Raw genomic sequence first — 18,169 nt, forward strand, 5'->3', positions numbered from 1 at the left:
ATACAAAAGTATCCCTCCAGATTGATTGATTTTTAGCCAATTTATAGCCAATAATGCCTCCTCGCCCCCCCCCTCCCCCCCAATGCAGTTCCGATCACCTAGAATACATGGACGATGAAGACGATGAAGATCACCACGATTTGACCATTAATCAAATGCTGGTCCCGAGGAGTCACCAGGCGGACGCCACTCTCATCCTCAACAATTTACTCGAGGATTACGACAAGACGCTCCGGCCTGATATCGGTGGTAAGTTAAATTGGATTCATTCTGTTTGCATTTTCACAGTATCTAGGCTACAACTTTGAGTGGCGCTGTCGACGGTGCTGAAAGTCTCTCTGCTATATAGGTTGGCTTGTGGTCGTGCTGACTGTGTTGTGCATTTTTAGACTTGCTATCAAAAACAGGGCTCTCTTCTATATGTGCAACTTTGAGGGATGAAGGTGTTGCATGCAGAGACAGTGCTGCCTGTCACATTGCTGTTGTTGTTTTGCCAATTTCTGTAAGAATGACATTGTTCATATGCCACAGTTGGCAGTTTGGCCTACAGGTGGAGAGGCCAGATGTAATAACAAGTGACAGGTTGTTATTTTTATAAGCTTGCCTGCTGCAGGGTTTCAAAAGTTAGGGCATGTTTTTTGGGATCTGACAGTGTTTTGTAACTTTATACAGGAGTGTATGTCAGAACGGCTGTGGTTCTTCCTTTTGATTGCTGTGCGGTCGTCATGTTTTTTTGAGTGGTGCAACCACTCCCTTACGGAGCTATGTGTGTGGGTGGCTGGCTGGGTGGCTGGCTGGGTGGGTATGAGCACGAAAACAGCATGGTTGTTTTTCACCACCTGTGCGCAACCTAACACACACACAAACACATGCACGTATTAACTGTATATATGATGCTTTCGGGTGTGCCAGTACAGTGACAGTACAGTACAGTAGAGGGTACAGTAGAGGGACCGCCACCCGGTAACTGTCATTTCTCAACCGTTTGGGACATGGGGCGGCACGCCGGAACCGGCCCGGCCCCCTGGGCGCGTTCCTGGGGATCTGGAACTCCCCCCCCCCCCCCCAGCCCCCCGGGAAACCCCACACAGAGTTGCACCACTCACTTCACATGTGTGTGATTTTTGTGTCTTGAGATGGTTCTAATCTCACATTATGGTAGCCAGTAGCCACCCTCACTGCGAAAGTGCCCTTGAGTAAAGTGACCCCCTATAACATGGGCAACCTTATGGCATGGGTGCCAACATATGCAGGGGAGAGAGTGATCACTGGCACGCTCGCTGTCATGTGAGAGGCACACTTGACTATCAAGAAAATGAAAACTTGACACCTCATTAGGCATGTAATGTAACGATATACCGATATTATATCCCGACAATATGTATCGATTTATTAAAAATGTATATCGATTTTCGAAAAGAAATGTGAGCTCTAATCATATTCCATCATATTCACATGCTTTTGGAGAGAAATGAGACAGACTCCATGAAGTCACTTTCAGTAGTAGAGGCCTGCAGAGGGGAGCTGTATGTGTCTGTGAACAGGTGATGGTCGTTATTGATGCTCATTAATACATCAAGTAAGGCAATTATGTTTCTGCACTGTCAAATAGGTCTACATCTATCCTAACATGCCATCAAAGAAAAGTCATTAAGTCATTTTACATGAAAAGTAATACTACTTTTGCAATGTAGTTAAATAAAAATTGTGAAAAAAGCTTGGGGGGAAGATAAATTATTCTGGGCGGGAACCCCTTTTGGTGCATGATGTTATGCTTTAGCTATTGAAAAATAGCAGATCTACGAGCTTGTAGGTCTGCTATTTTTGAAAAATCGAAGATCGACTGACATAGAAACATAGCTTTTTCAGAAAACTGTCATGATGTAGACAAAGAACACATTTTTAGAATCTGATCTCAGGTCAAAATGGGTTAAAAAAAAAGATTTTTTTGAACCTCATATCGCGATACATATCGCATCGTGAGTTGAGCGTATCGTTACATGCCTACACCTCATGTCAAAAAGGTTGTCCGACCCCTTCCCTGAATCGCCGCACCACAGCTGTTCCGCAAAATACATTTTGCTAACAAAGTGAAACTCACAAGGTGAGGCTGCCCTGCATCACCAGCGCAGGATCCTGAACCCTGGTTCACCCTCTGGGTTCTTTTATAGACCCGGCTGCCACCCTGGAAGTGCAGCGTCGGCTAAAATGCATGAATGCCACATACTGAATGTAAAGGTGTTAGATAGATTCTGCACAAGTTCCTTATCCCGTTAAGACCCGATGGTGATTCGACGAATGCCTGGCAAATCAGTAGTTCTCACACTTATAAGGTTTTTTTTTCTTCAAAAATGTAAAAAAATAATATATATATATATATATATATATATATATATATATATATATATATATATATATATATATATATATATGAGAGATACTGTATCGGTATCGGAAAGGTCTTGGTATGGCCCTTATTTGTCATATCGAGCCTGGGTGACAGCAGACTGCTGGGCGAGCGCTGGTGCTTTGGCATGAGGGGGGGAGATCTTAATTTTTGGGCCTGTTGAGAAGTTTTCGCGGGCTGCCGGGCGCGGCTGCACTAATAACTTTGGGGGCGGGCCCGTCTAGAGTTTGAATGGACAGGTATCGGTCAAATGGGAGACATCGAAGAGGAAGGACGGATGGGGAAGGATCAACATAATGGAATGTCGGAACAGGTCAGCTCCATATGTGGAGATCTAAGGGTTTGAGGTCAGATGTAGAGTTGCAGGGCCAATATTGATGACATCAGGGATCTCACGTGCTCCATCCCTGATGATGTCACGTGATGTCACGTGCTCCATCCCTGATGATGTCACGTGATGTCACGTGCTCCATCCCTGATGATGTCACATGATGTCACGTGCTCCATCCCTGATGATGTCACGTGATGTCACGTGCTCCATCCCTGATGATGTCACGTGATGTCACGTGCTCCATCCCTGATGTCACGTGATGTCACGTGCTCCATCCCTGATGATGTCACGTGATGTCACGTGCTCCATCCCTGATGATGTCACGTGCTCCATCCCTGATGATGTCACGTGCTCCATCCCTGATGATGTCACGTGATGTCACGTGCTCCATCCCTGATGATGTCACGTGATGTCAACTACGGACCTACGGGTTTCAAACGCTTTGCGCAAAGAAATCGGAACAGTTGGGGCAGCAGGGTAAGCACCTTAGATTTTGCATTTGTACATGTTCAGAGTTATATAATCCGGTAGATACTATGTACGAGAGTCTAAAATCTTCGGCTAATATGATAGCAGGCGTACAAGCTCGCTGTGAGCGTGTATGTACGTACATCTTTTGAATAGCCTACGCAAAATTTAAAAATGACACAGATGGGGGTGGGGCAGATGAAGATGAACAACTGTGTCAAGAGGTGTAGAAGTCGGCTATAACTTCCCTGGGAGACACACTCCTATCCTTATTAACACATTTAGACCCGAGGACGATTCTACAAATGTCTTCTAAATCCTGACGGTTTTCTGAAAAATCCATGTTTCTATGTCATTCGTTCTCAAACACTTTCATGTCAAGGACCCCCAACAATATATGTAATTGGCCGCCGACCCCCATCTGAAAATATGTTGTTCCAGTGACCTCCCAGAAGCAAAGATTTGAGTTAAAAACGTTCGCTCTGAAAGAATATATTCAAACATTTGGGCCACATTTTCACGATTTTTCAAAAATAGCAGAACTACAAGCTCGTAGCGCGGCACTCGGTGCCGCGCTACGAGCTTGTAGTTCTGCTATTTTTCAATAGCTAAAGCATAACGTAATGCTTAAAAACACCAAAAAGCTCCCGCCCAAAATGGGTTAAAATCCCGGGACGTAGTTTTATGAATCGGCTGCGGGTTGGATTCAAAGGTCCATCGATCATGGTGGCAGGCACACAGAGGGCTCATGGTGTGGGAGAGGGTTAGGATAGGAAGCCCGTCGTCCTTGTTTCCATGGAGCTGCTGCCGACCGTCCATCTTCCAACAAACCAAAGACTTTTATACTCCCGACAGTAATAGCCTAGTATAATATGAACCACTGCCACATGCTGTACGAAACTCTTGGAACAACACGCAATGGGAGATTATTAAAAGAATAGCTGTACATTCAGGCAACTGTGTCTTTTGCGTTTTAAGAATGTTTAGCGTGAATCTACAAAGATGTAGACTCTGCTGTCAGGTGTGGGACTGGTAAGAAGAACTGGTCAGTGGTGGTCATTCTAGGCAACTATATCAAAATGAAAAACCTTTTCACCCCAAATGAAACTGTAGATTTGTGAGCTAAACATTCTAAACTACTGTATACAAAGACCCTGCTGTTTTTAGTTTTTTGTATTTATTGTCCTTTTGGATGTCGTCGCAATTACAACGAAGATAAAAACATTACCAACATTATAGGGAACTTATTTTATTTGCAATCATCCCCAAACAACCTTGTCATGACTTGCTCTTGCTGGCGGCTTTTTGTCTTTTTGTTGATGCATATATTAATTGAATCGTTTATTTTTAGCTCAGTTACACATAATGGGCGGGGGGGGGGGGGGGGGGGGGGGGAGAGATGAAAGTTTGATGAGACCCCGTTGACAAAAACTGCAGTAAAATGTTAATGACACACCTCCTGAAATATGAATGCCATCACAGGAGTATGTGCAGCAGCGGAAGCACACACACACACACACACACACACACACACACACACACACAGAAAGCGAGAGAGAGACACACACACACACACACAGAGAGCGAGAGAGAGACGCGCGCACACACACACACACACACACACACACACACACACACACACACACACACACACACACACACACACACACACACACACACACACACACACACACACACACACACACACACACACACACACACACACACACACACACACACACACACAGAGAGAGAGAGAGACGCACACACGTACGCTCTGGGAGATACTGGTAAGGCAAAGACGGATCTAGAACCTTTTTTTTAATACTGTTTTTATTAGACATTTTGTATATGACATAACTTCAGAATATCATTGACAGATAATGAGTAATTAAGTGATATAAAATGAAATAGTGTACAGAGTAGTGTAAATGTTCCAAATACAATACATAATAAAAAAGGTATATAAGGTGATAAGGTGAGAAAAAACTAAAAACAGTTACACAGTGACAAATGTGAACAGACACAAAACAAAGACAACAGGACAGACACTCTTGCTCTCAAACTTCTAGGATCTAGGACATTGAAATCAGTCAGAATAGTGACTCCATTTATTTGCAGTATTGTATTACAACTCACACCACACGCAAGCAAGGGCGCACACACATACACACACACACTCACGCACTCTCACGCAGGCCGACAGACAGACACACGCACACGCGAGCGTGCACGCCAGTATACAACACACACATAACACACATGCGTGTTGACATTCAGTCATAAAAAAAAAGCTTCTTCCTGCTGAATCTGTCAGTGAGACTGGCTGTTATTTTGGCTGTTTGCATGAAAAGGCAGTGTGAGAAGCCAGAGAATGTAGCCTGCAGCGTAGGAGAGCTGCTGCTAGAGTAGCTTGAGAGCCTGTTGGTCAGAACTCGCTGTCCCAGAACTAGACTGCTATGCTGTGCGGAGGCGTGCTCTGGCACAGCTATGAACTGTCCTTCCACGTTGCTGTTTTAGCATGCTGGCAACCGAAAGGGACGCACAGCTGACACTAATTACGCTAATGGCGCGCGTCTACACATCTTTAGGATCAGAACCACGGGGTGCCTTGGGTGTGTACTGTATAGGTGTCTTTAGGTCCTTTTTATTGATATCAAACCATATTATAAAAAACTTTATGCCTTTTTTTGTTTTGCCTTTCCTTCTTAAGCCCTAACCACACCAATGGGTCAATACGGTTTTAGCGTTGTCCCTGCGGTGTGATATGTCTTGTTGCAGACCCACGTTGACTAGTCATAAGGCCGTGATAAGCAGTAGGTGGTCTTTACTCCTGAACCTACTTTGACCACAACTACATTTAAATCATCAATCAATATTCATCCCTACATAAAAATAAGGTAAATAAGAGTGATAAATGGAGTGGAAATATAAAATATTCACTAGGCTATTTTACTTACTGTACTGTATTCTGGCCTCGCCAAAGGCAGTTTACTCCCACATGCCCACGTTAAATGATGCGAAGCCTGCGTAGCTAGTTCTGGCAGACAACTTTTGCATAAAACACTCCTTGGGCTAATAACGGCCATAGCCACTTGCTATGGCCGTTACTTTTTTTCTGTTATTCAGGATTCAGGATATATTGAAGATACAAAATCAGTTTTTTTTTTTTACAATTAGTTTGAGCTTGATCCTGTATTTTCCATAAGAGTTCCTGTACTAATTCCAAAGTAGCTGCCCACCACCGCAGAGTCTGGGGGTTCCAATACACTGCAGAGCGTATTGCCCGTTCCCCGTTCAGGGAAGGAAGCCGCGTGGGCAGGGTGATTTGTCACAGTCTGCACGTATTCCGACAGGCTGGGGACATGGGTGTCAGCGGGGAGTGTTGGCCGGGAGAAGTAGGACGAAGTGCTCTGCAACACCCTCCCGTGGGGTCTCTCCAGCTTCCATTACATTGGCTGTGGTTTCTGTCGCACTTGCTGAAAATAGACGATCTACAAGCCCACAACACGTTGCGCTGCGCCGCGTTGTGGGCTTGTAGATCGTCTATTTTCAGCATGCACCTAATTGTAAAATGACTTATACTGGATATACTCTTGTCCACTAGTCCCTTCCTAACATTTTAATCTATTTCCGAATCTTAGTTTCAAGACTAAATGCCTGTGGGGTCTCTCCAGCTTCCATTATATTGGCTGTGCTCTCCAGGCGTAGATTTGCACTCCTTTGACCTTACTTCTGCATTGTCATTTCCATTTTCTCACGGAATCAGCAATGTTAGGCCCCCTAAGTGGGTGACCTGTTTCCGTGCCTAAAAGTGACCCACATTCTCCGCCTGCTGAGTTGAGCCTTACCTGAGTGGATGAGTCATCTCCTAGGGTGTCCTCGTGTGAGGACAAGCTTATTTTGTGTCCCTATTGTGTCAACTCTCCTTTGGACTCGGTGTGTGATAAAGGGTGCGTGTGTGTGTGTGTGTGTGTGTGTGCGTGCGCGCGTGTGTGCGTCCTTACCGGACCGCTATGATCCAGTCTTAACGTGGTACTCCTGATTCACACGTTAAGAGAGTCAGGAGCCTGAGGTCATGCCACAATATACTCGGTCAAGAACATTAATTGAAATGCGAAAATTAGCTCACATTCTAAAAATGCCCTATCATATGAATGAATGCCCTAATTCATATGAAAATAAGAAATTGACCCCCCCTGGTTAGAAACAAATCTATTTCACAGTTTAGTTTAGCGTGTGGTACCTAGCTCTTATCTAGAGTAATTTACAACGAGAGCAATCAGGGAACCCCTTCGCAAAGAAAAGAAAAAAACAGGAACTCGGTTTGGTTGTGTGTTTTATTACTACAATGCATGTATTTTTACGGCAGCGGTGCTGAAAGAGATTCAACCAGAGCAACTGTAGATGATCATCACAGATTGTAGTCCTTAAAATGTGAAACAAAGGACTTTTCCTTTACACTCTCAAGAGTTACATTAACACAGAGAAGTTTAATTGCGAACGCAGTGATTGCGAACGCAGTGAGCACTAACTATAGAAGATGGCCTAAACTGTCTGTGTGTCTGTCTGTCTGTGTGTCATGCTGTAACACCACCGGCCCGCCACCAGAGGGCGCAGCTGTATCACACACAAACCACACACACACACCAAAAAAACTTAACTTAAAAAAATCTTTAAAAAAACGTAACTTAAATAAAACTTTTAAAAAAAAAACACACACACACGCATGCACATACACACAAAAAACTTAACTTAAAAAAACTTAACTTAAAAATCTAAAAAGAAAACACTTTAAAAAGAATAATAATAATAAATTATTATTTTGAGAACTTAAAAAAAACTTTAAAAAACCTTAAAGTACGTAATTTATTCTAATTGTTGTTATTGCAATTTACGAGCTGCGTTCGCTTCCCGCGTTTGCGCGTCTTACTTGTGTATATGGATTGGGATTGGAGTCCCAAAGATAAAAAAAACAACCATATATTATATTCCGTTTGTACTCTCTCAGAGTCACCCTTATGGGGTCCATTTGGTGGGCCCCGGCCCACACGTTGATAAAACGTTTCCAAAGTGTATTTTTTACCCCGTTAGTGTGACTCTGTGAAGGCTGTTCGTGTTGGTATTCTGCCCCAGTGTATATATATATTAGGCCTGTCAGTCGATTAAAATATTTAATCGCGATTAATCGCATGATTGCCCATAGTTAATCGCAGATTAATCGCAAATTAATCGCATATTTTTTATCCGTTCTAAATATACCTTAAATCAGTGGTTTTTAAGATTTTTCATATCAAGGTCCATTATTTATTCTGCATTTGAGCCACGGACCACCATTTGATGACATTTAGCCTAACTAAAGAACTGTATTGATCATTAGGAGAGATAACAGGCTGTATGTTGATAAAAAAAAAAATCTAAGTTCTCTAATTGTGTAGACTTCTTGTAAATTAACTTTAAGTAATGCATTTGTTTAACAATTATTCAACTCTTGAGAGTTAAAGATCATTCATTTGGTTACCAACCCTCCATCATTTAGCTGTGGGCCACCTGGAATCCCCTCAGGGACCACTGGTGGTCTTTTCAAGTTTTAAATACTCAACATGGGAGAATGCTTGCTTTATTGCAAATGCCATGGAAGGGGGAAACAAAATCATAAACTCAACACACACACACACACACGAGAGCCCCTGCCCCTCTCTCCTGCAAGTCAACATTAGCTTTAGCACTCATTAGCATGGTCTGTGTAGCATGATTAGCATCAAGCTTCCACAACTAACTAACTATGTTTGTCAACCAAAACTGCCAGAGTTTTGCTTTTGCCCAATGCCCACTTCAAAGAGCTTCTGATCTATCATCTAACACATTGTGAAGCAAATTAATTAATAACGAGCCGAACGGAGGCATTCAGCCTCTGCTCACAGCTCAACTGTGCGCAGTCCTATAGTACTGACGGTCCGGAGTCCGGACTGAGTGTGGGAATGGTAGAGAGAGAGTGGGGGGGGGGGGGGATGAGAGAGAGGCGGGGCTATTGGAATCTGCCTGCCTGCATTCAGATGCATGCGTCTCTCAACCGTTCTGTCAAACTTCACCGTGCGTTAATCGCGCGTTAATTAAATTAACGCCGTTAAAAGGACGTTGAGTTAACGCACGATTAACGCGTTAACTTTGACAGCCTTAATATATATATATGTATATATATATAGGCAGACAGCAGGGTGGCAAAACAATGTTCCTGCTAAGCACGCGTACAGCGAGACGAGACTGTCTGCCGCACACAGGCACAGACTGCACAAATATGGCCGAGGTCAAGCAAAAAGTTACGCTTCTCCCAACGGTATCCGTTAGGACAGGGGTCTGCAACACCCCTAGTGGCTCCCTGTAGCATTACAAAAAAATTGATAAATTTATAATGTTTTTTTTTTTTTAATTTACTCCTGTATGTTTCATCTGCAGTGAGGAGCACAACAAAAAAAGTAACGTTGAAAGACATTTCCAGAGAAAGCATGCTAAATTTGCAGCTGACCAAGCTGGGAATGAGAGAGTGCTGTTGCAGAACTGCTGAAGAAAGTAGAAGAGAGCAGACAATCTTTTAAAAAGTGGATCGCATCTTCAAACTCCACCACTGCTGTTAGTTTCGTTGCAACCCAGGAGATAATAAAGCGTGGCAAGCCACATTATAATGAGTAAAAAAAATGTGCGGCTCCAGATAGTTTTTGAATTTATTTTTGGTCGAAAATGGCTCTTTCAACATCTTGGGTTGCCGACCCCTGCGTTAGGAGAAACTGTGCACAGTCAAATTCCTCCTCCGGTGTTAAAAAAAAAAAAAAAAAAACGGCCCACTACTCTCTCAGAGTAAATTTAATAGCGTGCTCTAATCATTTGCCGGGCACTGCACTCGTGCGCAACTTGGAGAGAACGTGGGCAGGAAAGTACTGCATGCCTGTGGTGTGTCCTCGACTTCTCATGGGTTTGACAAGGTTGTTCAGTAATGGGAAGGTCACGGTATTAATGGCTGCCAACAGCCCGTTTTGCCCATGGTAGAGAAACCTTGTATATCCACATTTCAACTGTTAGTTTTTTTAACGTCTATTTTCACTAATTTGTGAAAGTTAGCGTTCCGTTTTCAGGTAAAGCGTCGAGTAAAGTTTTTTGGACGTACAAGGTTTCTGTCCGACGGCAATAAAGTCCTCCATCTTGTTTATGTGGCGGGAGGTCAGACAGATGATGAGAGTATAGTGGACTGGCTCAGCCAGAAACCGTTTTTTTAAGCCCCCCCTCCCCGACATCTGCCACTGGGCCATCCCCATTGGTTGAGAGCACTTTGCTTTCTGGATAGGGAGCAGACCTGGGTCAAACAGGATTATTTTGCCAAGGCATCAGCGTGATATCCACAGTGGTGACTGTAAAGTGCATTTACTTGAGGACTGAGGAGTGTACTTTTATTTTTTTGAGTATCTGTTCTTTACTTGAGTATTTATTTTTGGTTACATGTATTGAGTTTCACTCCGCTACAGACAAATATTGTACTTTTGACTGTATTGTTGTATTGTACTTTTCAATGCATGTAGTGTGTACCACATTTGTAGTCGTAGTGTAGGGGAAAAGTACACTATGAATCAACCACTCAAAGCCCTATTTAAAATATAGTGAAACTGGCCGAAACTGGCTCGATGCACGTCCCACTGGGAGGAGACCCCGGGGCAGACCAAGGTGCAGATGGAGGGATTACATCGACTCACTGGCCTTGGAACGTCTCGCGATCCCCCAGGAGGAAGTCACTAATGTTGCTCTGGAGAGGGAAGTCTGGAGCTCTCTGGTGGAGCTGTTGCTCCCGCGACCCGACTACGGATAAGCGGTTGAGGATGGATGGATGGATGGATGGATGAAACTGGCCGACGATCTACAAGCTCACAACCTGAGTTTGTAGATCGTTTGGGGGGGAAATGTTTACATTATTACAATGTTTATACACAGCAAAGGCCGTCTGGATCGGGACTCAAACCCGCGACGCACTGTAAAGCTTGATTACCAGCACAGGTGCCCAGATGGCTACGCCAGCCGCCCGGGCCATTTTATTTCATTTTCGTTGCATTATCCTATGGCACAATGTGCACTCCCTCCGTCATGTACTCACAGAAAATCCAGACCATGAATTACTTGCAAATACACGTAGGCCTATTGGATAACAATAATGTCAAGGGGCTAAGCGAGTTGTGGCATGCAATTTCTTTTTCGCTTATTTTGCGTTTGTTTCTGCAGTGTGACTCGGAGAGCTGTTTGACCAAAAAGCGATTGGAAAGTCTACCTCCAGTTTCTCGAGCACGGAGCGCCGTAGAGGCAGCACGAATTTAAACAAATGAAATGAAAATGGACAGTGTTTGTGCATGGCCAGGTTATCCTACGAGCCAAGGTTCTACCACATTAGATCATGGGCTTTAGTTTCAACGGCTTGATTGAGGAAGAACTGTGTCCATGGCGTGATCGCATTTTCCTTTATTTTAATCAATTTAGTCCTGACATCGAAATACAAAAAAAGTCGTCTGAAAGAATTCAAAGATTTGTGCCGCATTTTCACGATTTTTCAAAAATAGCAGACCTACAAGCTCGTAGCGCGCCACTCGGTGGCGCGCTATGAGCTTGTAGATCTGCTATTTTTCAATAGCTAAAGTATAACATAATGCTTAGTTAAAACACCAAAAGGGGTTCCCGCCCAAAATGGGTTAAATCGATAAGCGACAGGTAACGCCTGGACACTGATGTGTCTTAACTGGCCTTTTATCAGATTGAACCTCGATATACTCGGAATACAATAAACGCTGGACAGTGGTCTTGCAGTGGCCTCAGGGGCTCAGGCAGAGCCAGTATGTAGAGACCCCCCTCCCCCTCCATTCCTATTCAGGGCCGGTTCTAGGGGGGGGGGGGGCTCCCAAACGTGCGTCCTGCCCACCCAATGTGGGTTTGACACCCCACCCGCGCCGGCGGAGTCGCCCCCCTTACAATTCTGTCTGCCCACCTGAGTGGGGCTGGCTAAATCAGTTTCATGTCATCCCCACCCTCTCAAACCCTGCTTTCCCGTCTCTCTCCCTCTCCCTCTCCCTCTCCCTCTCTCTCTCTCTCTCCCTCTCCCTCCCTCTCTCTCTCTCTCTCTCATTCCTTTCCCTGTCCAAATGAAATGCTGTGTGTTTAAAAAAAAAAAAAAAACTACGCCATCAATTATTTATTATTATTTTATGGTTGTCATATCTTCAATATTGTAGATCACTGGGATGTAATGACTTCTCTGTGAGTTTATTTTTTAGCTTGATGGATGGAAGATGACGAAGATAAATATTGTACGGTGTACAATATTAACCCCGTTGTGTAATCGCGTGGAGAAAAAGGGATGGGTGCTAGACCGCCGACCAAATAAGAAGTTTGAATTAATTGGCAAAAGTTTTGCCGTCATATAATGCAGTGGTTCTCAACCTGTGGGTCTGGACCACATATTTTGGGTGGGTCCCCACATATTTTGGGTGGGTCCCCACATATTTTGGGTGGGTCCCCACATATTTTGGGTGGGTCCCCAGGTGACAGTGAGTGAAGTGACCATTTAAAGGTATATTCAGTGATTTCACTTAATTCAAATATCACTTTTTTTTTTCTTTTTTTTTGGATAATCCTCCCTACTATAAAGTGTGCTGACCATATAAGGAGTTCCTCCCTGTCCCCAGTGAGCCCCTGTGGTCAAAAAAACCCTAGTTTCGGTTTGGGCTTTGGGTGGCAAAGCCTTCATCCAATCAGGATGAGAGGGGCCTTCCTCCAATCATGATCGAGTGGGGCAGGCCTTGGTGCATGTGCTGTTGGTCTGTTGTACTTCCCCCACTGTAGGGCGTGTGCATGTGCACATCTTGTTACCGGGGCGGACCGGGTTTTTTTCCAAATCACTGAATGCTCCTTTAAGGACTTTTGAGACCTTTTTAATACCTCAAAGAAAGAAAAGACAAAAACCATTGCTGCATCAAAAGTAATCAACAAACTATACTGTAAGAACTAGTGAAACATTGGTCAAATTGTCAACTAATATAAGAAGGGGGGGGGGGGGGGGGGGAGTGAAAACAGCCGATCTACAAGCTCACAACGCCTCTCATTGCATTGATTTATGACCCGATAGGGACACAAACGTTAAAATCCTCGTGCTCGTATCGGTCCCTCCGACATTATCCACACTGCCTCGGCACGTGGTCCGAGTGAACACACTACCCCCCGTTTCAGCCAATCGCAAGCCGCGTCTCACAACCTACGAAAACGATACAATACTCCCACCCCCTCTCCAGTACAGGTCCACGTAACCACGTTTCTGATGTGATCCTCCCAAGCGGAACCAAGTGAACCATTTTCACGTATAGAGCTGGCACTGTACAAAGGTTAAGCAAATTAAGGTACTGTCTGAAAGTTTATCAGTTACTGTAATCCAGTCTGTGTGCAATCACTAGCTTTCAGTAATCATACCAAGTCACGATTATAGCTAACCCTTTAAAATTAAAGCTGCCAGGGGAAATAATTGGGGAGCTCAGCTGTGTGTGCGTGCGTGTGCGGTGAGTGTGTACTGTGTGTGTAAGTGTGCGCACATTTGAACAGATGTAAGCAAATTTGTGCAGCCTAGCATTTATGCAGTCGTGTGTGTGTGTGTGTGTGTCTCTGTGCGCGACTGAGCGCGTGTGTCTAATTGCCACCCACTACACCAGCTGCTGTTGTAATGGCAGTCTATTGCACTCGTCTTCCTCTCGCGCTGATGGCTTCATTTCATCCTCGGCAATGAAATATGGTCTGTCTACCTCGTCGTGTATTTGCTCATTCATCCCATGTTGCATAAGATGACCTCTGAAACAATGGGCAGAGATGTGCATTGCTCGTAGTCTGCATGCAAAGTGTGTGTGTGTGTGTGCGTGCGTGTGTGCGCGTGCGTGTGCGTGCGTGTATCCGCGTCCTACCCAAGCATGTGACTGTGATTCTTACAAAAGTCAGGTGCGTTTCTCCGAAAACTCGACAGACATCAATGGCTGCTGTGCGATGGATGTGTGCAGCTGTTAACACTCGTGATATTGTTCTTCTTCTCTCTCTCTCTCATCCCTCCTCTTCTCTTGTCTCTTGTGATTCTCTCTCCCGTTGTCACAGTGCCCTTGCCACTTTTTTTTTTTTTTTTTTACCTCTCGGCCCATTTGCCCTCTCTTTATCTCTCTCTATTCCCTCTTGAATCTACTCTCATCTCTGCTCGCTCATCTCAATTACTCTTCTCGCTCTATCTCCCATTCCCTTTGTCACCAACTCACCATATATCTTCATCTGTGTCTCTCGTCGTTTTCCTCTCCCCTGATGGTTTTGGGACGGCAGGTATATTCTGTCCCAAAACGTGACTCTCGCACGTGCGTGCGTGTGTTTACGATACGATACGACAGGGGTTCTCAACCCGTGGGTCGCGACCCCTCGGGGGGTCGCCAAATTATTTTGGGGGGTCCCCAAATTATTTTCAAAAAATATATATATATATATATTTTTTTTTAAATTTTATTTTCACGATTTTTCAAAAATAGCAGACCTACAAGCTCGTAGCGCGCCACTCGGTGGCGCGCTATGAGCTTGTAGATCTGCTATTTTTCAATAGCTAAATTATAACAATGCTTAAAACACCAAAAGGGGTTCCCGCCCCAAAATGGTTTTAGGTTATTGTAGCAGTCAATTTATATTGGGGGTCGGGAGGGGGCGGGGCGGGGGTCCCGAGACATTGCCAAAGCATTTCCGGGGGTCCCCGGCCAAAAACGTTGAGAACCCCTGCGATACGATACAACTCTATTGTCAGCTTGCACTGAAATTTCACCGTTCAAGATACAGACAAGACGGACACAATACATTACAAAAAGAGACATTACATCACAGAAACGGACAGGAACAAGAACATGTCCTCTGGTTTACCGATTTTCGTTTCAAAGCAGAACAGACTGGTGTACAAAAGAGTTCTTTAGTCTGTTTTTGAGTGGTGCAACCACTCCCTTACGGAGTTATGTGTGTGGGTGGGTGGGTGGCTGGCTGGCACGAAAACAGCATGGTTGTTTTTCACCACCTGTGCGCAACCTAACACATACACAAACACACACGCACATATTAACTGTATATATGATGATTTCGGGTGTGCCAGTACAGTGACAGTACAGTACAGTAGACTCTACTGTACTGTACGGTCCCTCTACTGTACCCTCTACTGAGTAGTACTGTACCCTCTACTCTACTGAGTAGAGGGTACAGTAGAGGGACTAATTTCTCAACCATTTCGGATGCGGGGCGGCACGCCGGAACCGGGCCGCCCCCCTGGGCGCGTTCCTGGGGGTCTTACATTTAGCGACTCTAAACCGCTTCAGGGAGGGCAACAGTTTATCCTCCGCTAATCTTGCACACTGCTGGGTCGATTAGCATGATATATTCTCACGGCTCACGTCGCTGACAGCAGGCAAAGTATTTTGCAAATGAATCGATGAAAACTGTCTTTATCCGTTCCGCCCAGGCTATGGGATAAGCATCCCACCACCAGGGTGGTTCTTCCCAACACCTGTCCCTCCGTCTCATGGATCGTTTCTGAACTACCGTAGTTCGCCAGTATTGGCCAACATTAGATCAATACCAAAATATACTGTACATTTATAAACGTACTCCAAAACCCCCCAAATTACAAGTGGTCTGACGTTTTGAATGCGCACACTCTGCAAAGCTTGCACCAAAACTATTTTGCAGTGCCATCTTGTGAAAATGTGAAAAAAACGAGCATGCTAGATTTGAAGATACTGTAACATATTTTGGGTGATTTTTAGTGACATGACATCCGATTCCCTACTTAAAGGAGCATTCAGTGATTTGGGTGATTTGGAAAACCACCCAGTCCGCCCCGGTAACAAAATATGCACATGCACGCTCTACAGTGGGGGGAAGTGCAACAGGCCAACAGCATGATTGGCCCGCCCCCACTCGATCATGATTGGAGGAAGGCCCCTCTCATCCTGATTGGATGAAGGTTTTGCCACCCGCCACCAAAACTGAAACTAGGGTTTTTTGACCCCAGGGGCTCACTGGGGACAGGGAGGATTTCCTTATATGGTCAGCACACTCTATAGTAGGGAGGATTATCCAGAAAAAAAGAAAAAATAAGTGATATTTGAATTAAGTCAAATCACTGAATATACCTTTTAAATTAACATTAACCATGTCATGAGTGTGTGTTGAGAGATCAATTTCTCTCTCTCTCTCTCTCTCTCTCTCTCTCTCTCTCTCTCTCTCTCTCTCCCCCCCTCTCTCTCCCCCTCTCTCTCTCTATCTCATGGCAGTCTGTCACACATGCACACACACGGGGCGGATGCATGGTCTGTCACCTTTCAGATAAAGCTCTGAACGCCTCGTCCTGCGTGTCATTACTTCTCAGTTTTATGTACAATTGACTGTCACCTCGTGTAGCCGCCACGCCAGTGACTTTACCGATCTTACTCCCTGTCGCGGGTTGCAAAGGCCGTGGCGCACAAGTGTCAGAATTAGTTTTTGCATTCATACACTCAGGCACTGACTATACATTCAGGCACTGACTATACAGCATAGACGCAGTCTCAAAGTTTGCCAGTTTGACATTCCTGGTCATGACTAGGGGTTATAGTGACGTGTGTGTGCTAGGGCATTAAGCAACTAGTCGACTAGTTTACTAGACTAGTTTACTAGTCGACTAGTAAATCCACTAGTCGACCTTGTGGGTAGTTAGTTGACTAGTTGATAATAAAAAAAATTAAAAATATAGTTTATTTTTTTTATCCCGATTTTGTAGGCCTCAAGATCAGGTAGATTAATTTTTTTTTTTTTTACATAATAGGTAGTTAAACAACTAGTCGACTAGGCAACTAGTCAACTAGTAAAAATGACTAGAAGTGAATGCCCTAGTGTGTGCTAGAAATGTTAACCATTGACGTCAAATGATTTACTGTAATTGGACTGGTCTGGTATAGCCAGTGGCAGTCTATTGCACTCCTCTTCGGCCCGTGGTGATGGCTTCGTTAGTACATCCTCAGACCTCAACTGATGTGTTCGTGTTACGAATATCACATGGAAGATGATTCCATAGTACAATGTTTTACCTATAACATTAATGCAGCTCTCTTCCTGGAATTGGACTTGGGTACGAGGTGCAGTTATCAGTCCACCTCTCACCCCACAGGAAACCCATTGTGCTCTTATAATATAATAATTCTTGCCACTCATTAAGCCTATATATACATACAGTATATACCTTCAGTCAGGAAGGTGTAATCTTGCCGCTGTTCGCCAAAAATGAATTGTTTAACGTAATTACGCATTGGATTTCATTATTGTGAATGTGTATTTACATAGTCAATGTATTCACCGACATGCAACAGTGCGAAAAAATAGACTTGAAGCGAAAAAGCTACAGAGCAGCAGAAAATCATGTGCGTATTAACCCATTTTGGGCGGGAACCCCTTTTGGTGTTAGCATTGTTATGCTTTAGCTATTGAATAATAGAAGATCTACAAGCTCATAGCGCGCCAGAGCTTGTCGATTTTTTTAAATCGAAGAACCACTGACATAGAAACATAGCTTTTTCCAAAACTGTCAGGATGTAGAAGACATTTTTAGAATCTGATCTCAGGTCAAAATGGGCTTAGTCTCTTGCTCAGCCTGGCACACTTGCTCTTAGAACGTCGAGGCTAGGGCAATGGCTACGGGCTTAGGTGGAGTCTGAAGAGATGAGTCTGAAGAGGTTCCGGCGCAACATTGGGAGTTAATCTGCAGTTCTAACTGCAATGAGAAGTTTGTGCCACGGTTTGTCAAAAATATTGAATGGTAAAGGCTGGGGTGGGCCAAATGGAATCTAGAGGAATGCACACAATATTATCTGTATTAAAATAATATTTTCACAGCCAAAATTTAACCCATT

At 44.2% G+C, this 18,169-nt stretch overlaps 1 protein-coding gene across 1 annotated transcript in view; it reads left to right on the top strand.

The window, feature by feature from the left end:
- Positions 1-18,169, top strand: part of LOC306917612 (gamma-aminobutyric acid receptor subunit gamma-3-like) — a 222,808-nt gene that overhangs the window by 1,074 nt on the left and 203,565 nt on the right. The window contains exon 2 of the mRNA XM_079495910.1: positions 89-249. Coding sequence (XP_079352036.1) covers positions 89-249 — 161 coding nt within the window. The remainder of the gene's footprint in view (positions 1-88; positions 250-18,169) is intronic.

This window comes from Electrona antarctica (genome assembly GCF_951216825.1).
Source record: "Electrona antarctica genome assembly, chromosome: 24".
NCBI lineage: Eukaryota > Metazoa > Chordata > Actinopteri > Myctophiformes > Myctophidae > Electrona > Electrona antarctica.